We start from the raw sequence: 21,888 nt of genomic DNA, 5'->3' as shown, positions 1-21,888 counted from the left end.
TTATTCAGAGCCTGCATCCAGGCTTACCTAAAAGTGTTTGTCATGGCATTAATACCTAAAGCAGCTAGTTAGTCAATAATATCTTTACTGCACATCAAATAAATGGATTCGGTAGTATTAACATTTACAGAGAAACACTGAAGTTTCCACAGATTTACACTAGTATGTACCTTATCTGTCAGAAGTGAAATGGTTAAGACTAGGAAAAAATAGTGTTGTAGAACTGATTTATAATTTCAGAAAAACAAAATCAGCAATTCATTTGTAATATAGCATGAGAATTTCTTAAATTATTTTTCCTGTCCTTGGCCAGTGAAACCTTTATGTGTTAAAAATTATACTTCATAAACCATTTTAAAAATATTCAAAGTGCCGATTTGTATGAGTTACTTTTAAAACCCTGATAATTTAAATTTATAAAGCATAAGGAGTTTATCATATGAGAAAACGGTTGAAGCATTATTCAATAATGGCCATTTAAAAGTTTCTATGCACACATAAGCACATACTGTTCATTGACGCATTATTGGGCATCCTACTTAAAAAAACATGTATCTATGGGCCAAGGCAGTTAAAAATATTGTTAGCATACCCATGTACACACTGAGGATTTAAGACCATACTACTGTACTCAGTTATATTGTGAAACAAAAGCTTTACCATATTTATTTTCATGTCCCAAAGTATTTAATTTAACGATAATGACTTCATATACTCTAAAGCTGCCAAAGATCAAGGTTCATGGCAATTAGAGATCTTTTTATTTTTATGAAGAAAATATCCATGCTATTTCAAATATCTATCAAATTAACCTTTTAATTAGGTGTCATGATCTCATTTATTAATTGAATGAATATATTTCTCATAAATTCTGATTTTCTAAATATCACCACCTCCCCCAACTTGAGATGCATCTACCATTTGCAAGGCTTTAGAAACACTTGTTGAAAAGACTGTTGAAAAGTTTACAACGGTAGTATGAAATTTTAGTTATCCCAAAGAAGTACATACTGGAATTTTTTTGAGAAGCAAAGATAAATTTATGATTTTCAAAATTAATTCAAATGAAACTCAATGTGAACCTGATGTCTGGTTAGGGTTAAGAAGGATTATTAGAAGATCGAGTGCCAAGGGACCAGCAAGTGTCAACCACTTTAAAATTTATCTTTCCCACATAACAGTATTTATTCTTAGAAGAAGAAAAAACAGTCACCTTTCCTTCTAAACAAGCCACTCAGATTAGCCTAATTCCAATAGACACTGAGGCCCTAGATTGGGGAGAAACCCCCCCAAAGGATTATTCATTCCCACCCAGGTTTGCTGCCATTTCAGGGACACCCCATAAGTACTCTTCCTCTGCAGACTTAAAAGCTCATCCCTCATGTTTGACACCCCCTAAGAAATAAAACTGCGAAAAAAATTACCACTTTCCAAAATCGGGGTTGGGGGAGGCAAATGAGAGATGAATGAGAAACGACGCGCTTTGCCCTCTGAATAGCCTCGTATTTACTTTTGACAAAAGAAACAAATAGAAGCAAAACCGAGATTCAGGAGGAACTCTCTCCGCTGCTTGCCCTGACGAGCGTTTCAAAGACCCCTCAGAAAAGAAGCGGGCTGGAGGCTCACCTTCCATCTCGCCGCCGGGCTGGGCTGGGCTGGAGCAGCAGCTCTCACCACCCGGCCACTCCACGTGCTCCTGCCTTCGCCAGGACGCAGCGCGCAGCTGGCGGGAGATTCCCGGCGCGGGGAGTCCCCGGGATCAGCCGCCGAGTCGGCGCAGAGCGAAAGGGGCAGGAGCCAGCGACCCGCGGGTGCGCGGGGTTACAGCGGCGCTGGCTGGCGGCGGCTTTAAAAGACGCTCACCGAGGCGCGCAGGAGGTCCTGCGCCTCCATCCCCTTTTTGAATGTCAAACCTGAGAACCCCCAAAGAGTGGAAATGGCGCCATCAGTAAATTCTCTCAAAAGGTCTATTTTAGAAGGACAAGGATGGGAAAGTACTATCATACTGGGTGACTGACGGGCAGGAGAGTCTGGATGGCTTCCTTGCAAGTTTAAGATCAAAAGAGGTTTGTCTTAAATTGAGCAAGATCTGAAACTTTTGGTCTAGATTCGGGGATAATAACCATGAATATCGATGAGAACTAACTTCATTCGAAGTATTATGTTTTTCTTCCTCAGTTATTTCCTTTCACATGATAAAAGTTCTTTAGTCCAAATTTCCAGAACGTTCTAAGACGATTCAGAAGAATTTGGGCACTTTTATCAACTCAGCTTTTTCATTTTTGGAAGCAATTCCCTCACTTTGGTTTTCCCTTCTGGGAACTACTCAGCTTATTTGTCACCAGTCACAAAATACTACACACTCTGTGTATGTGAATGTTCGATTACCCTGCCTTCTTCCAAACAGGACCTGAGACAACTTACAAAAATACATAATGTATCAGAGAATTAAGTTTTAAAAAAGTAGAATTAAGGTAGGGGGTGCTAAGATAGTAAAATCAACTCAAAGGTGTTAGTGCACAGAGATGTATCAGTAAACATCTTTTCCCAACATCCTTCCCACTTTCTAAATTTTTATTTATTTATTTATTTTGTTCAGAGAGAGAGAGAGAGAGAGACAGGGAGAGAGACAGGGAGCAGGGAGAGGGACAGACAGGAAGGGAGAGAGATGAGAAGCATCAATTCTTCGTTATGGCACCTTAGTTGTTCATTGATTGCTTTCTCATGTGCCTTGACCGGGGGCCTTCAGCAGACCGAGTAACCCCTTGCTCGAGCCAGCGACCTTGGGTTCAAGCTGGTGAGCTGTGCTCAAACCAGATGAGCCCACCTGCGCTCAAGCCAGGGACCTCAGGGTTTCGAACCTAGGTCCTCTGAGTCCCAGTCTGACGCTTTATCCACTGTGCCACCACCTAGTCAGGCATCCTTCCCACTTTATAGAGGTAAAGCATACATTTGACTGGAAGGAGAGGAAAGGGGAAATGACCACATAACACTTTTTAAAAAACAAGGCTTTTCTTCACACTGAAGTCTAAGAGACATTGTTCAGTCCTTATAAAGATACCTAGTGTGTTGAGTTGGACAAGTGAATGATTCCCTAAAAGGCCACTTCCACCCTTGGTATAAATTTATATCATTAGCATATATAAATATATTTGAGACTTAAGGTTGGAATTTGTGCATAAGCAGACCATAACAGAAGAAACCCACTCTTACAAATTAAAGTATGCTTGCAATTTTATGAATTTTAGTTTATTTTAAACATACCTTGGTATAGGAGGTGTGTGTGTGTGTGTGTATGTGCATGATTTTTTGAAATGAGTGAATACCTTAGGTTGACTTTGAGATTATGGTACCTTGACAACATCACTATAGCTTGCATGGGTTGGAGTTCTACAGGATAATATCAACTACAGAGAAATACTCTAAACACCAGGTCTAATTTTAGTATTGAAAGGGGAAATTTGTTGTTTGTTAGTTTCTAAAAGCAAAAATAGCACATCAAAAGTAGCAGAAGAGGAACTGTAAAATTTCACAGGGATGGTGTAAGGATGAATAGTTACTTGGTTATTAAAAACTTATATAAAATTTTTTTATATTCCATGACATTGTTCTTTATACTTAACATTGGAACAACTCTCTAAATAAATATCACGACTCTCTAAATAATTCAAAATTGAGTATTCTGGATTTCAGAGAGTAATGCCGAAGGAGATAAATAAAAAGTAAATTGGGTAAGGGATTTATGTAGCTACTCCACACACCTTAAGTGTGGGCTTCACATAGAACTTCCTTCCAAAAAGTATAGTAGGGGGGTAATTTTATAGTAGAAAAACCCAACAAACACAACCTCAGCCAGATTATCAAGGTAACATTAACAGTGATAAGGCATGTTGATAGAATACACACTTAATATAATGTGATGAGAATGGCATTTTACCACTGCAGTCTTCCACACCCAAAACCCCATCTAATTATGAGAAAAACATCGGATGAGACCCAAGAGAGAGGCATTCTGCAAAGTGCCTGACCAGTTAAAGTCAGGTTAATGTCATCAAAACTGTCATTAACTGTCAAGGTCATCAAAAACAAGAAATGTCTGAAAAACTGTTAGAGCCAAGAGGAACCTAACGAAACATGATAGCTAAATGTAATGTGGGATCCTGGATGGGATCCAGGAGCAGAAAAGGGACATTAGCTGAAAACGAAGGAAATCTGAGTAAAGGATGGACTTTTAAAACTAGTAATGTAATAATAATATTGATTCATTAATTGTGAGAAATGTACCATACTAATGTAAGATGTTGAGAAGTAGGGAAAACTTGGTAGGAGTACATCAGAACTCTCTGTACTATCTTTGTAATTTTTCTGTAAATGTAAAATAAAGTTTATTTCAAAAGTGGATAGGTAGTTTCAACAAACAACTACTATTCATTTGGATAAGTCTCTCCTGATAGTACTCAAATTTATCATACTGGATTTACAAGGCTCAATTACTTATAACAGGGAAGTTAATATAACACTGGATTTATAATGTACTTGGACTAAAATTGAAATGATAAACTTCTAGGGAATCAAAGAAAGATAATACCTGAATTTGTCTTCACTATTCTCACCTTAAGAAGGAACCGTTGAGGCTAAACATGAATCTAGACATGGTAACTGACATGGGTGGATCTGACTCACTGAAGCACATTTCATGGCTTATGCTATGTAGATAAAATTAAGTGACTAAAAATGAAATCACTGACAAAGGTTGCTCCCGGACCCATCTGAGATAGTCCAAGTACTGACTCGGCTGGAAGGAAATAAAACTGAAAAAAAAAAAATCCTCTTGATCTCACACCAAATAATCATTCTGCACCCTGTCTGAACCTTAGGCTCTCCGCCCACCAGCCTACTCAAAACCACGACCGAGGGTGTCCCGCTGCTAAGAAATAGCACGCACAGCCTTTCAGGCCACCAAATTAATAGCCAGGAAGGGACCATGACAGACGTGAGCTTGGCCTCTTTTGAAGCACTCTGATCTTGACTTAGTTATCCACACAGGAGAAGCAGATTTGGAGGTCCTGCCTTTCCATAGGGCCCGTTTCTTAGAGCAAGGTTACTACACAACCATACTCAGATTTGCATGCGGGGTCTCTCATGTCATCTGATAAAGTTGGAAATGAAAAATGAATGTTCCTCTTAGAGTGGGAAGGCCTGAGGACACCGTGGGGGCGCACCGGTGGGGTTCTTCAGGTTCTTCGTTTTGTGGATAGAAGAACGCAGATGGGTAAAAACTGGGTGTAAGAGTTTGAGAAATGTACACAGTTTCAGACTCAGTTCACGAGGGGGAAAAAAAGGCATAGGAAATGGTCACGCAGGTGGCTCTCCGCTCCCCGTGAGAGGACGATGTTCTCACAAGCTTCTCCTTTCCTAGGGTCCTAATATAATGGCACCCTCGACGCGCCCCCACTGCCATACTTGGGACCCGCAGTGGAACTCTTCAGCCACTACCGACGTGCCAGAAACGCCAAGCCTTGGGTTCTTTTCCTTCCCTCTTTCCTCCAGCACGCGCTGCTGGGAGAACTAAGACGCCGAGGAATGGGCGCGGGACCGGAGGCGCGAAGCGCCCCGCAGGACGGCGGCCACGTGCACGCCTGGGGGCGGGGCGCTGGCCTCCCGCGCTCGGGTCTTAGCCCGCTCGCCCCGCCCCCAGAGCCCGCTCGCCCCGCCCCCGGGCGTGACCCCGGCGGTTTGCTCCGCTCGGTGGAGGAGAGATGGGTGGTGTTGGGCGGGGCTGAGTTGGAAGGGGCCTGCCCCGGACGCCTCCCGCGACGCTAGCCCGGGAGCCGCGATGCGAGCGTGGCTCCTAGCCTCCGCGGTGCTCTGGTGTCTCACCAGCGGTGGGTGTCTCCCGCCCGGCCTCCAGGCCTCTCCCCTCCTGCCCGCCCGCCCCCTTCGCCCCGCCCCGCCCACTCCGAAGCCTCTGGCTCCTCTTCAGCCTGAAATGTCAGTGGTTTCTTTTCCTCCGCAGTTGGTTGGCAGCGTTTTTCCCAATTCACTGAGAAAGGCTTCATTTATGGCAAAACAGCACACACAGGTAATAAAAGCCGCTTCATTCGCACAGCCTATCGGAAGAGCCCGGCTGCCGGGGACCTGCGGAGGTTCCTCCCGTGGAGGGGAAGGCAGCGAAGGCTTACTGACCGTCTGCCTGGTGCCGAGCACTGCCTGAAGGTTGCGAGTTTCACCCTTACAGCGAGCGACGCGATGGCGCCTTAGTGGTATCACCTTGTCGAAAGCCCCACAGCTCGGAAGGAGCTAGGATTCAATCCAGGGCTCCTCTGATGCCACCTCACTTCCAGGGGTCTCTGCTGTTTTGCAACGTGCCAGGCCCCTCAGAGGGGTAATTTCCAGGACTGGAAGTTTCTGTTTGGAACGCCCTTATCTCTCCCTTTATCAACTAGGAGAATTCCTACACATCTATTAAAGGTTCAGCTCAAATGTCCTTTATCACTGTGATGAAACTTTTTCACACTCCTCAAGGAAAAGTAGTCACATGGCTCACCTTAGATAACTTTGGGCCGGTTTGTAGCATTTGTCATGTTTGAAACCTCTGAACGTTTGGACCCCTGCCCTCCTCCGCCTCCGCCAAATTGAAAGACGGTGTCTTCTTTATATTTTCAGAACCTGACATTCAGTAGGCTTTAAAATATCTTGGTTCCAAGCAGATTATTGCTGCTTCCACCAAATCTGAAACGGAATAGGTAACTGCAGAAAATCGCCCTAGTATGTGCCATATAGGGTAATTATTGTTTCCAACAGAGGACATTTATAGTTAAATATCAAGTTTCCCTTAAGGGTGACAATGATCATCTTTAAAATAGTTTTGCAACCAAGCTCAAGCCCTTTTCTGATCTTTAAATTGATTTCATTAACCCTTCAAAAATTATGATTGATTGCAGTGAGTACTGAATTTGTACATTGTATCGTGTACATTTTTATAAACAAAACCATATCATAGTAAAGAAATTAACTAGTAGTCAAGAGTTTTTTTTTGTTTTGTTTTGTTTTTTTTTTTGTTTTTTTTTTGTTTTTTTTTTCATTTTTCTGAAGCTGGAAACAGGGAGAGACAGTCAGACAGACTCCCGCATGCGCCCGACCGGGATCCACCCGGCACGCCCACCAGGGGCGATGCTCTGCCCATCCTGGGCGTCGCCATGTTGCGACCAGAGCCACTCTAGCACCTGGGGCAGAGGCCACAGAGCCATCCCCAGCGCCCGGGCCATCTTTGCTCCAATGGAGCCTTGGCTGCGGGAGGGGAAGAGAGAGACAGAGAGGAAAGCGCGGCGGAGGGGTGGAGAAGCAAATGTGCGCTTCTCCTGTGTGCCCTGGCCGGGAATCGAACCCGGGTCCTCCGCACGCTAGGCCGACGCTCTACCGCTGAGCCAACCAGCCAGGGCTAAGAGTTTTAAAGAATGTTAAAAACAGGCCTGACCAAGTGGTGGTGCAGTGGATAGAGCATTGGACTGGGACACCAAGGACCCAGGTTAGAAACCCCGAGGTCGCCAGCTTGAGCGTGGGCTCATCTGGTTTGAGCAGGGGTCATGGGCTTGAGCTCAAGGTCACTGGCTTGAGCAAGGGGTCATTAGCTCTGCTGTTGCTACCCCTACACCCTACACCCCCATCAAGGCACATACAAAAAAGCAATCAATGGACAACTAAGGTGCCACAACAAAGAATTGATGCTTCTCATCTTTCTCCCTTCCTGTCCTGGCTGTCTGTCCATATCTGTCCCTCTCTCTATTCCTGTCACATACACACACAAAAAAGAAACAAAAAGGGCTTTGGCATTCTAAATGTTCTAATGAATGATATTTAAATTAGTGAAATCTGAAAAGAACTTATCTTTGGGACAAAATGGTAGGAAGTGTATTTATTAATTTAATTTTGCTATATACTGTAGTTATATATTATTGCATTTTGCCACAGTGACGATATATGTAGAATTACATCACAATAGCCCATTCCTTGTCTGTATGGATGCAAAACTTGCTGAAGAAGAAACAGTGGACCCCACGTACTTATGGATTGGGCCTAATGAACATCTATTAACAGGTAAATTATTCTATTTTAATACCATCTTTTTTTATAGATGTGAACATATGTTAGAAAAGCACTATCACTTATTGGAATGAACATATTGAAATTTAATTTTAATTGCAGTTTCACTTGCTCCATTCTTAGATCATGTTGTGTCTTGGTCTGTGCCTTATTTTCTCCTCATGTAAAAATTGAATTAGTAATTTTTACATCTTACTTCCCAGAGCTGTATTAGTTTTAAAAATTGTATAAAACTGGCCTGACCTGTGGTGGCACAGTGGATAAAGTGTCAACCTGGAATGCTGAGGTTGCTGGTTCAAAACCCTGCACTTGTCTGGTCAAGGCACATATGTGGGACCTGTGGTGGCACAGTGGATAAAGTGGTGACCTGGAATGCTGAGGTCACTGGTTCGAAACCCTGGGCTTGCCTGGTCAAGGCACATATGGGAAGCAACTACTATGTGTTGATGCTTCCCACTTTACCCCCTTTCTCTCTCTCTCTCTCTCTCTGCCTTCTTTCTAAATTAAAAAAAAGGCACATATGGAAGTTGATGCTTCCTGCTCCTCCCCCCTTTCTCTCTATCTCTCACTCTCTCTCTCCTCTCTAAAATGACTAAATTTAAAAAATTGTATAAAACCTAAACTTTATCCTTGTAGCACTTGTAAGAGGAGATGAAGTATCTAATATGTAATTTTTCATGATATTAGAAGAGTGTCTTGGATTATAAACATTAATATCTATCTTATGTGAAAAATTTGTATAGTATTGCAGGGCTATGTAATTTTATTTACTGAATTACTGGCATAAATGATTGAAATTAGATGCTAAGAAATGAATTAGAGAAAATCAAAATCTGTTTCAAAAGTGTACTTATCTCGCCCTGGCCGGATGGCTCGGTTCGTTAGAGCATCTTCCTGAAGCAGAGGTCGCCGGTTCGATCCCCGGTCAGGGCACATAGAGGAACAGAGTGATGTTCCTGTATCTCTCTCTCTCTCTCTCTCTTTTTTGTCTCTCTCTCTCTCCCCCCTTCCTCTCTCTCTAAAATCAATAAAATAAACATTTAAAAAAAGTGTACTTATCTCATGTGGTTCTCCATAGAGTAATATGACTGAATTAAGATTTTGTTGAATTCTTTTTTGTTTTTTACAGGGACAGAGAGAGAGAGAGTCAGAGAGGGGGATAGATAGGGACAAACAGGAATGGAGAGAGATGAGAAGTATCAATCATCAGTTTTTCGTTGCAACACCTTAGTTGTTCATTGATTGATTTCTCATATGTGCCTTGACCGCGGGCCTTCAGTAGACCGAGTAACCCCTTGCTCGAGCCAGCGACCTCGGGTCCAAGCTGGTGAGCTTTGCTCAAACCAGATGAGCCCGCGCTCAAGCTGGCGACCTCGGGGTCTCGAACCTGGGTCCTTCCACATCCCAGTCCGATGCTCTATCCACTGCGCCACCACCTGGTCAGGCAGATTTTTTGAATTCTTAAAGTTAAAATAGTCTATTAAGTTTTAAATTTTTGTATTTATTTGTTACCCCAAGTTTACTAAATAATGTTTGAATTGTTATGTGTTAAATAGCCAATTAATTTACTATTTCTGTTTAGGAAATTATCGAGTAAATATAACTCAAACAGGAAAACTAATGGTGAAAGATTTTCTGGAGCCTCTGTCTGGACTTTATACATGTACTCTTTCTTATAAGACCGTCAAAGCACAAACCCAAGAAGAAAAGATGGTAAAGGAGAAATATGACTTTATGATGTTTGGTAAGAACACAGGCACATTTTAACTTAATATACTTAGTTTGGATCAGCATTAAGAATATGGTTTCTTGCCTGACCAGATGGTGGTGCAGTGGATAGAGCGTTGGACTGGGATCCAGAGGACCCAGGTTCAAAACCTCGAGGTCTCCAGCTTGAGCGCGGGCTCATCTGGTTTGAGCAAAGCTCACCAGCTTGAGCCCAAGGTCGCTGGCTTGAACAAGGGGTCACTCGGTGTGATGTATCCCCCACCCTAGTCAAGGCACATATGAGAAAGCAATTAATGAACAGCTAAGGTGCCGCAACGAAGAATTCATGCTTCTTCTCATCTCTCTCCCTTCCTGTCTGCCTGTCTCTATCTGTCCCTCTCTCTGTCTCTCCCTGTCTCTGTCACACACACACACACACACACACACACACACACACACACGAATATGGTTTCTTTAGTGGAAATGAATCTGTTCGATATAATCATTATGACTGAACAAATATTTTAGGTGCATTTGACCAGGCAAATGCTTAAATTAATGTCAAGATAGTGTATCTTATCCTGACCAGGTGGTGACGCAGTGGATCAAGTGTCAATCTGGGATGCTGAGGACCCAGGTTTGAAACCCTGAAGTCGCTGGCTTGGGCACAGGCTCACCAGTTTGAACATGGGGTCCCTGGCTTGAGCATGGGATCATCATAGACATGACCCTATGGTCCCTGCCTTGAGCCCAAAGGTCACTGGCTTGAGCAAGGGGTCACTGGCTCAGTCCCCCCTTCTCCCTCAAGGCACATACAAGAAACAATCAATAAGCCTGACCAGGCAGTGGCGCAGTGGATGGAGCGTCGGACTGGGATGAGGAGGACCCAGGTTCCAGACCCCAAGGTCGCCAGCTTGAGCGCAGGCTCATCTGGTTGGTGCAAAGCTCACCAGCTTGGACCCAAGGTCGCTGGCTTGAGCAAGGGGTTACTCGGTCTGCTGAAGGCCCACAGTCAAGGCACATATGAGAAAGCAATCAATGAACAACTAAGGTGTCGCAACGAAAAACTGATGATTAATGCTTCTCATCTCTCTGCGTTCCTGTCTGTCTGTCCATATCTATCCCTCTTTCTGACTCACTCTGTCTCTGTTAAAAAAAAAAAAGCAATCAATGAACAACTAAAGTGCTGCAACTACAAGTTGATGCTTCTCATCTCTCTCTCTAAAAAAAAAGAGAGAGAAAGTGTATCCTAAATAATCCCCTTTTAGCCTCCCACTTCCCACTGTTTAGATATGCAATCTTTTTTATCACATTTGTGTCTGGTATCTTAAAAACTGATGCTTAATCCAATAAAGCAAATTAATGATCCCTTTCATTGGACTGTTCTGACAACAATGTCACTCTGCCAATTAAGACCCTCCTCCCTGAAATCTTATTTTTTCCTTGATACTGTTAACTTATCTATCTTGCCAGTCTACAGAAGCCATTTCTTTACTTGTAATGAATAGGAAATGTATCAGATGAAATTTTATTAAAGTTATTAATTTTGTATATTTTTGTGAGACCAAACTGATAAAAACATTTTCTTGGATAAGTTAAGGTTCTATGCTGACGAGCAAAGATGGATGAATTTACTATTGCATGTTATATGAAAATCGTTAGAGAAAATTAATGCTAGGCACAATCATTTTTCTTCTCATCTTTCTTAAAGCCTATCGGGAACCTGATTATTCGTATCATATGGCTCTACGTTTTACCACAAAGGCTTGTGTAGGAAGATATAATGAACAGCTTTTTAGAGTACTGAAGAAAATCTTGAATAATTTAATCTCTGATTTGTCATGTCATGTCATAAAACCATCATATAAATGCCATTTTGTTAAACTTCCAAAACAGGGCCTCATACATGAACTATTTATAACCTTTCAAGGTAAAAAAAATTTTTTAACTTTTCTTTAATTTTATGAGTTTAATTTTGAACCATGACAGATTACAAAATTAATTACGATATAATGTGAGCTGTCTTAAGAATAGCAGGCCTTCAATGTTTGTTAAGCACTAAAGTATATTATTGGTCTTAGCTTGGTTTTAGTTTTTAAAATTAACACATTATATACCTTCAACTGTGACATACTGTTGCTTTCTTTTTAGAAGTCAACATTATTTTTATAAATATGGATTTTAACTATGCAGCTAATATTTAACACAGTTTTTTTATAGAATTTTAACTTGCATTTGGGAGAACGTAAAAGGGAGGAACCAAACCAAATTTATTTCTATTTGTTTTGAAGCCTTGTAATTACCTCCATTAGCCCCCAGATGGAGTAAAATCACAATGTACAAATTATTCAAATTGTACAACTTTTATTACTAGGATTAGATAGATTAAACACATGCATCCATTCATACTGAATTCAGCATTTAGAGGAGGGGTAGTCAACCTTTTTATACCTACCGCCCACTTTTGTATCTCTGTTAGTAGTAACATTTTCTAACTGTCCACCTGTTCCACCGTACTGGAGATTTATAAAGTAGGGAAGTAACTTTACTTTATAAAATTTATAAAGCAGAGTTACAGCAAGTTAAAGCATATAATAATAATTACTTACCAAGTACTTTATGTTGGATTTTCGCTAAGTTTGGCAGAATAAATCTTTATAAAACAACTTACTATAGTTAAATCTATCTGTTTGTTTATACTTTGGTTGCTCCGCTACCGCCCACCATGACAGCTGGAACGCCCCCTAGTGGGCGGGAGGGACCAGGCTGACTACCACTGGGTTAGAGCTTTATTGGAATGTTTGGAACTTCATAGAATCCTTTTGTGAAGATACCATTTTTTCCTCTCCAGTTAATTCTTATGTGCCACCATGGAAAGGTGCATGCAATGATACTGTTGACTGTGAAGATATCACTAATCATAATATCCTCCAGGTGAGAATGTCATTGTAAGGAGAAAGTATTTGAATAGTCAATAAAGCTATTTAAAATTTCTGTAACTATTTCAGAAATCTGTTTCTCCATGTGAATACTTATCAATACATTCTAAGCAAGCAGACTTAAATTATCCTTTTTTTAATATATATTTTATTGATTTTAGAGGGAGGGAGAGATTTTAGAGGGAGAGAGAAAAAGACAGCAACATGGATCTGTTCCTGTATATATCCTGACCGGGGATTGAACTGGCAACCTCTGCACTTTGGTACAATACTGTAACCAACTGAGCTATTCGGCCAGAGCTAAATTCTTCTTTTATTTGAAAAACTTAAATATGAAGTGTTACTGACTTTTGGGTTTGGTTATTGAAACAGATTGTGAGAGTCTTGGCTGTTTCAAGATGCTTTGTTTTGGAATAGTACATGTGGAATGTCATATAGCTCCCATGTTAATATATGTTTATCTATGACAGAAGGCTGGGTCCCTGGTGTTTGTTCCCCAGATGTTAACTAAGCAGCAGCTTGAAGAACAACCTCACAGTCTGGTTGTCCTAAGTTAAATTGGTGGTTCTTTCAAAACTGTATGATAATCACAACAGTTGCTGTCTCGTCTCCCATCTTCAGAGGCTAAGGACATGGTTTAAAAAAATCCCTTCTCTCTCCTGGTCTAGTTCCTGAGCCCATCCTTTTTATATTGTGCGTAGATTATGGGAAGCACTCAGTTTATATTAGTCATTACCATTACCAAACTCTATGCTCAAATACTAAAATTTTTATCAGTTTGTAATGCTGATTAGAGGAAAGTTTTACTTGGCTCTTTGGAATTAGAAACAATAAACATTATCTACAAATGGAGTAGATATGCTGCAAATAGTTCAACCTAAGTGTTTATTAACCTCAGTTTAATTTTTCTTAAGCATTGTACATATGAATTGACAATAATTGATAAGGTCAAGACGAGACTAATTTTAGCATTAACACATAACGTTTAGAGTTTATCCTGTTGTGTAAAAAATGGACGGCATGGGCATGCTTATAGTACATCAGATTGCCTCTGATGCAGGAGGAGAAATTGGTTCACAGTTTAGTCAGTGTACTTCTCGCTGGTATTTTAAAATCTAGGCAAGAGATCGAATAGCAGAATTTTTCCGGAGCCAAGCATATATTTTCCACCATCACTATAATGAAACTCAACCAGCGATGCATTTTGTGGACCACAGTTTACAAATGGAACGTATGGATAGCTGTCGTCCAGGCTTTGGGAAAAATGAAGGTCTACACAGTAATTGTGCTACTTGTTGCGGTAATTATAAAATAGAAATATCTACAGATGATATATTATAGTCTTGTCCCCCTGAAACCTATATAATTTTATTAACCAATGTCACCCCCAATAAATTCAATAAAAAATTTAAAATGCATATATAAATATACAAATATTTAGAGTATAAGGTCAGAAGAATAGATGAATAATTCACTTAGGATAATTAATTGCATTGAGTCTTTATGGTGATCCCCTTACAAAAAAGTTATATTTGGCTAAAGGGAAGTAAAAATTCAAAGGCCAAATTTCTAAATATAATTATCTTCATGTATATCAATTCTTCCTAATGTGCTCTTTTATATTACAGAACATTTCTATAGTGTTCTGACTTAAGCTACTATACTGTGAAGGAGAACAGAATGGCCCTACCTACTAAACAGAGAATTGGAAATAAGAACAAGAAAACTAGAAATAGGAACTCATAAATGGGGCACTGCAGAAGATACTATAAAATGCTGTTACTAATTAAAAATAGGATTCTAACTTTCTCCTGCCTTTAAAATCATTAAATTACAATGTTTGAAACTTCCAAATAGTCTCCACAACTTAATTGACTGAACATTACTTACTATGTCATAGGTACAGAAATGGTGTGATATTAAAGGCTGATTTCTATTATTGGTATAAATACCTCTAACTGAAATTATAATAATCTGCTCCGTGTGTTTTCTTCTGCAGTGGTTTGTGTTCCTGGGACTTTTAGTCCTGATTCTAATGTTACTTGTCAGACCTGCGTTTCCATCCATACCTACGGAGCTAAATTTTGCCCATAAACTCCAAACAAAAGCTGCAATATGAAGATTAGGGTTGAAAGCATTGTTACTTGCTTGTGGAATTGGGAGGACATAAGATTTGTTCACACCCCCAGAACATCATAGTTCCATTGAGCAAGACCAAAACATTGGAAAACATACATTTAAGAAACTTTAAAAAGATAACTGACATGGCATTTCTAAGAAGGCATTTAATCTAATATCTTCAGTGTACAAAGGAAAGTGTAAGTATTAGTGGATAATTTTTAATGAAATATGTTTTGTTGCTTATGAACTAAATCTGTTGCTCTGTCCCTAAGCCTATATTAAGGTCAAGAAGAATAGCAAAGCATAATAAAATAAAAGCTTTATAATTTCCCTATATTAATTTGTTTGAAATCACTCTTATATGATATAAAGGCATATATATCACCTTTGTATTTAGAAGCGAAAAGTAATTTCTTTCGGTTCCTTTGCTTTTAGTTTGTTTTTTTTACATAACTAATAGACTATTTTTAGTACAGTTTTATATTTATAGAACAATTGAGCAGATATTAGGTAGAGTTCCATGTCCCTGCTCTAGCTCACTCCCTCACCTCTCCCATTTCCCCTATTATTAACATCTTGCATTAGTGTGAAACATTTGTTACAAGTAATGAACTAATATTGATACATTATTAACTGTAGTTCATAGTTCACATTAAGGTTCATTCTTTGTGTTATACAGTCCCATGAGTTTTGAAAAATGCCTAATGATAGGTGTCTATCATTACAGTTTCATACAGAATAGTTTTAAATCCCCTGTGCTATACCTGTTCATCTCTCTCCCTCGCCCTAGAATCCTTGACGACCACGGATCTTTTTACTCTCTCTGTAATTTTGCCTTTTCCAAATGTCATATACTTAGAATCATACAGTATGTAAATTTTTCAAACTGACTTTCTTTCAAACTGACTCAGCAATATGCATTTAAGGTTCCTCCCTGTCTTTTTGTGACCTGATAATTTTTTATTGCTGAGCAATATTCCATTGTATGGATGGATGTATGAAGGATATCCTAGTTGCTTTCAGTTTTTGATTATTAATAAAGTTGCTGTAAACATTTGTGGGGAGGTTTTTATGTGGATATAAGTTTCCAATTTAATCATGTAAATACCTAGGAGATGATTGCTGGATTTATGGCAAGATTATGTTTAGTTTTGTAATAAACTGCCAAACTGGCTCCCAAATTGGTTTGCCATTTTGCATTCCCATCAGCAATGAATGTGTTCTTGTTTGCTCCTTGTCCTCACCAGCTTTTGGTATTTTCGGTTTGGGGATTTTAGCCATTCTACTAAGTATATAGTGGTAGCTCATTATTGTTTTAATATGAAATTCCCTAATGACATCCAATGCTGAGCATCTTCACATGCTTATTTGTCACCTGTATATCTACTTTGGTGAGGTGTTCAGATCTTTGTCCATTTTTTGTTGGATTGTTTATTCTCTTATTGTTGAGTTCTAAGAGGTCTTTGTATATTAGATACAAGTTATTTGTCAGACTCATGTTTTGCAGATATTTTCTCCCATTTGGTAGCTTCTCGCTTCATTCTTTATTTATTCTTGTGTGTGAGAGAGACAGACAGACACAGACAGACAGGAAGTGAGAGAGATGAGAAGCGTCAATTCTTCATGCAGCACCTTAGTTGTTGACTGATTGCTTTCTCATATGTGCCTTGACTGAGCAAGGGGGGGGGGGCTCCAGCCAAGCCAGTGACCCCTTGCTCAAGCCAGCGACCTTGGACTTCAAGCCAGTGACGTTGGGCTAAAGCCAGTGACCTTGGGGTCATGTCTATGATCCCACTCTCAAGCTGGTAACCCCACTCAAGCCAGATGAGCCCACACTCAAGCTGGTGACCTCGGGGTTTCAGACCTGGGTCCTCAGCATCCCAGGCCAATACTCTGTCCACTGCACCACTGCCTGGTCAGGCTTGTCTCTTCATTCTTTTAAGTGTCTTTCACCAAAGAGACTTAGCAAAGTCCAACTTATTTTTTTTTTTTTTTTGACAGAGACAGAGAGTCAGCAAGGGACAGATAGGGACAGGCAGACAGGAAGGGAGAGAGATGAGAAGCATCAATTCTTTTTTGCGGCTCCTTAGTTGTTCATTGATTGTGTTCTCATATGTGCATTTACCAGGGGACTACAACAGAGCGAGTGACCCCTTGCTCAAGCCAGCGACCTTGGGCTCAAGCCATCAACCTTGGGGTTTGGGACCTGGGGCCTCCGAGTCCCAGTCCAACGCTCTATCCACTGTGCCACCACTTGGTCAGGCAACTTATTGATTTTTTTTCAGGTATCATGCTTTCATACCTAAAAATCATGACCAAACCCAAAGTCATCTAGATCTTTTTCCTTTATATTCTAGAACAGCGGTTCTCAACCTGTGGGTCGCGACCCCGGCGGGGGTCGAACGACCAAAACACAGGGGTCGCCATCAGAAAGGCTTTAGGGGACCCCTGTGTTGGTCATTCGACCCTCGCCAGGGTCGCGACCCACAGGTTGAGAACCGCTGTTCTAGAACTTAACAGTATAGTGTTTTATGTTTGGGTCTAAGATGAATTACTTTTTGTAAAAAGTAAGTTGTATGTCACCATTTATTGAAGAAACTGTCCTTCCTGCCTGACCAGGCGGTGGTGCAGTGGATAGAGTGTCAGACTGGGATGCGGAGGACCCAGGAAACCCCGAGGTCGCCAGCTTGAGCGTGGGCTCATCTGGTTTGAGCAAAGTTCACCAGCTTGGACCCAAGGTCGCTGGCTTGAGCAAGGGATTACTCATTCTGCTGTAATCCCCCAGTCAAGGCACATATGAGAAAGTAATCAATGAACAACTAAGGTGTCGCAACAAAAACTAATGATTGATGCTTCTCATCTCTCTTCATTCCTGTCTGTCCCTATCTATCCCTCTCTCTGACTCTCTCTCTGTCTCTGTAAAAAAAAAAAAAAAATGAAAGAAAGAAAGAAAAAGAGCCTGACCTGTGGTGGCGCAGTGGGATAAAGCATCGACCTGGAAATGCTGAGGTCGCCGGTTCGAAACCCCGGCTTGCCTGGTCAAGGCACATATGGGAGTTGATGCTTCCAGCTCCTCCCCCCTTCTCTCTCTCTGTCTCTCCTCTCTCTCTCTCTCTCCCTCTCTTCTCTAAAATGAATAAATTTTAAAAAAATTAAAAAAGAAAGAAAGAAAAAGAAACTGTTCTTCATTCACTAAATTGCCTCTGCTACTGTCAAGTTTAGCTGACTACTTTTGTGTAGGTCTGTGTCTGGGTTCTCTATTCTTCTCTACTTATCAATTTATCTGTTCTTTCATCAATACCACACTGTCTTGATTACTCTATTGTAAGTCTTAAATTTGGTTAGTATCAGTCCTCTGGCTTTGTTTTTCTTTGTCATTATTGTGTCAGTTATTCTAGATCTTGCCTTTCCATATAAACTTTAGAATCATTTTGTTGATAACCACAAAATAACTTGCTCGGAGTTTGGTTGGAATCTCATTGAATCTGTAGGTCAAATTGGGGAAAATTGATATCTTAATATTAAGTCTTTCTATCCAGGAACAGGAAATATCTCTGTATTTATTTAGATCTTTGGTTTATCTCATCAGAGTTTTATAGTTTGCGTCATATAGATCCTCTACATATTTTCTTAGATTTATGCTTAATTTTTTCTGGTGTGAATGTAAATGATATTGTATTTTTATTAAATTCCAAATGTTCATTGTTGCTATGTAGAAAGACAATTGACTTTTGTGTATTAAACTTATATTCTGTGACCTTACTATAGTGTTTATTCATTCCAGAAAGTTTTTTGTCAGTTCTTTGGGATTTTCTACATAAACATGTCATGTGTGAACAAAGACAACAGGGTTATATTTCTTCCTTTCCAATCTGTATATCTTTTATTTCCTTGTCTTATCAAGAAATTATTGCATTATCAAGAACTCTTATTGCATTATCAAGAACTTCCCCTATGAAGTTGAATAGGAATGGTGAGGAGACATCTTTCCTTGTTCCTGATGTTAGAGAGAAAGCATCCAATTTCTCACCATTAAGTATGATGTGAAACTATAGTTTTTTTAATAGCTGTCTCTGTCAAGTTGAGGAAATTCTTCTCTATTTTTAGTTTCCTGAGAGTTTTTATCATGAATGGATATTGGATTTTGCCAGATACTTTTTCTGCATTTACTGATGTGATCATGATTTTTCTTCTTTAGCCTGTTGATGTGATGGATGACATAAATTGATTTTCAAATGTTGAAATATTCTTTCATGTTCAAAGCAGATCACATTTGGTCGTGGTTTATACTTATTTTTATACATTATTAGATTTGAAGGCCCTGGCCGGTTGGCTCAGTGGTAGAGCGTCGGCCTGGCGTGCAGGAGTCCCGGGTTCGATTCCCAGCCAGGGCACACAGGAGAAGCGCCCATCTGCTTCTCCACCCCTCCCCCTCTCCTTCCTCTCTGTCTCTCTCTTCCCCTCCCGCAGCCGAGGCTCCATTGGAGCAAAGTTTGCCCGGGCGCTGAGGATGGCTCTGTGGCCTTTGCCTCAGGCACCAGAATGGCTCTGATTGCGGCAGAGCGACGCCCCAGATGGGCAGAGCATCGCCCCCTGGTGGGCATGCCGGCTGGATCCCGGTCGGGCACATGCAGGAGTCTGTCTGACTGCCCCCCTGTTTCCAACTTAAGAAAAATACAAAAAAAAAACAAAAAAACATTATTAGATTTGATTTTATAATATTCTGTTGAGGATTTTGTATTTATGTTCATGAGACATAATAGTCTGTAGTTTTCCTTGTAACATTATTTTATGGTTTTACTATTAAGGTTATTTAGTATCAGTAGTAACATTGTAGGTATGTGTGTCAGTCAGAGTCCAATCAGGAGACAGAAAGCACAGAGTAATTTGAGCAGAGAAAGCTTGATATAAATAATTATTAACAATAAGAGAGGATTAGAGTAATAAGTAATTGGCTAGTAAAGTATAAAGAGGACCCAAAAGGATATAGGGATAGCAGATATAAAGAACAGCTGCTACCACTAGGATTGAGACAGAGTGTCCAAAAAATAGCCACCATATCCTACGGCTGAGATCCAGACCTTACTGAAAAGGGCACAATAGAAGGTCACTGGATGGCAGAAATGTCACCGATGTTGGAATTTCACTCTCTGGAAATTTGCAGAGATCCACCCTCTAGAGTGCCAAGGAAAGCTGTGTCTGGGGAAATTTCTCAGTGTGCTACAAACCACACAAGGAGGAGGGGTTGTTGGCGAAGCTGCTGGCCACTACGCACTGTAGGATATGGACACTGAAGACGTTGTATGTACTACCGGAGCCTGTCGAGAGAGCAACCCAGAACCAGGAAGAAAACTCCTTTCCTCCTGTAGTGTCTCTCCAGCATCTTCTTCTGAAAAAGTTTAACAATGCGCCAGCTGGCAAAGTTAAGTAGTTACAAGACCCACGTCCATTTCACCAAGCAGACAAAAATACATGTATTTGGAGCTCAGAGGCAGTCACTGATAACTGATACAGCCTGTCCCTTTGGCCACTCACTTTCCATATACATCTTTCTATGCACCCAGCTGAGCTCTTGTGTGTTGACAAAACAATATGACGTTTTTATCTAAGAATATACTGCTCTCCATCTTACAAGCACTTGCCATTTCCCCCAACTGTGGAGACACATAGTCCCAACGGTCATTGTTTCTATTGCTGGCTCTATTATTTCTCAAATTTCATCACAGTCCCATCTTGTTATCTAAGGATTAAATTGTGAAACTAACTTCCAACCACTTGTATATGAAATAAAAATAGGAAAGAGGGAGAAGATGGGTAGCTATGAAAATAAACATGTGAGTATAACAAGCAAAGAGGAAACATGCTAAGCTACTTTGTTTCTGTAATTGGTCATGAGGTTGCCATGGAAACCTATGGCCTCCTTCTTCAACTATTCATCTCCTATTTTTCTTGCCCTCAGCCAGAACTGCAGTTGCACTGGATTGTTTATCTGTTGGAATGACCAAAACATTCATTCCCAAGGGCTTGGGTCCTCATGTTTTTCCCCGTTTTTATTGTTGCTAAGTAGTTTTCATTAATCTTTACTATTGAATAGAAGAACTAAGAGGCACCCCAAAGAATCTCTTAAGTTCCAGCCTTGGTTGAATAGCTTGGTTAATTAAAGCACCCTTCCAAAGAGCAGAGGTTGCTGGTTCAATCCCCGGTCAGGGCACATACAAGAAGAGATTGATGTTCCTGTCTCTCTCTCTCTCTCTCTCTCTCTTTTTCTTTCTAAAATCAATAAAATAAAAGCATTTTAAAAAAAAAGAATTTCTTGAGTTTCAGACACAGTCCTCCTTGCTTCCATTATGTAGCAACCCAGTTTTACCTTGCTAACCAGGATCAATCACTCTATCCTCTATCCAGTAGATTAACAACCCCACCCCCTGCCTTTTTGCTTTTTTATTTGTTGGTTCAGTGGTATAGGGAACACAAATGTCCAGGTGGCAGTCTCGTCTTTCAATTCAAAGGAGAGCCATTGTCATGTCCCCTGGAAGCATCTGCCCCTTGGAGACAAAGATCTCTAAACCAGTAGAACTCAAAGTTATCAGGATAGGAAGCAAAAATTCTGTTAGTGGGTTGTTAGGAGTAACAGTGAGAGGATCCCCTCCCACTCCCACTCCCACTCCCACCTTGGGTTCCTGGACTCTTCCGGCTACGAGGGAAATAGCCCCGTATATTGGTCTCTGATTCAAAGCATATACTGCATCCTGTGAAACATACCCCTTCATTTCCAGGTGTTGTCTTCCAACTGGCTCTGTAACTGAGATTTTAGTAAGCCATGTCGCCTTTCAGTTATGTCAGTTGCTTCGGGAATGCCATGATGATGGATAAGGCACTCTACGAGTCCACTGGCGACAAGGCTGGCAGAAGCATTACAAGCGTGGAAGGCAAATCTACATCGAGTATGCGTCTATTCTGATGCAGATGACTATCTTTTGGTTAGGGAATTTTAGTCCGTCACCATAAAATAATTTGG

General features: G+C 40.6%; 2 protein-coding genes across 2 annotated transcripts in view; one reads left to right on the top strand and one right to left on the bottom strand.

The window, feature by feature from the left end:
• The window catches only part of IKZF3 (IKAROS family zinc finger 3), an 87,890-nt gene extending 86,061 nt beyond the window's left edge, over window positions 1–1,829 (bottom strand). Inside the window, exon 1 of the mRNA XM_066263722.1 lies at window positions 1,627–1,829. Coding sequence (XP_066119819.1) covers window positions 1,627–1,633 — 7 coding nt within the window. The 5' untranslated portion in view covers window positions 1,634–1,829. The remainder of the gene's footprint in view (window positions 1–1,626) is intronic.
• Window positions 1,830–5,777: 3,948 nt separating this feature from the next.
• ZPBP2 (zona pellucida binding protein 2) lies at window positions 5,778–14,904 on the top strand. Its single transcript, XM_066255467.1, has 8 exons — window positions 5,778–5,885; window positions 6,017–6,082; window positions 7,972–8,097; window positions 9,686–9,847; window positions 11,522–11,740; window positions 12,662–12,744; window positions 13,869–14,049; window positions 14,749–14,904. Exons 1-8 carry the CDS (start codon window positions 5,837–5,839, stop codon window positions 14,841–14,843), a joined length of 981 nt encoding a protein of 326 aa, XP_066111564.1. The 5' UTR covers window positions 5,778–5,836; the 3' UTR covers window positions 14,844–14,904.
• Window positions 14,905–21,888: the final 6,984 nt, after the last annotated feature.

Source organism: Saccopteryx bilineata, chromosome 2 (assembly GCF_036850765.1).
Source record: "Saccopteryx bilineata isolate mSacBil1 chromosome 2, mSacBil1_pri_phased_curated, whole genome shotgun sequence".
Lineage (NCBI taxonomy): Eukaryota > Metazoa > Chordata > Mammalia > Chiroptera > Emballonuridae > Saccopteryx > Saccopteryx bilineata.
Note: the sequence above shows the minus strand (reverse complement) of the source record. Positions and strands in the feature narration are given on the sequence as shown.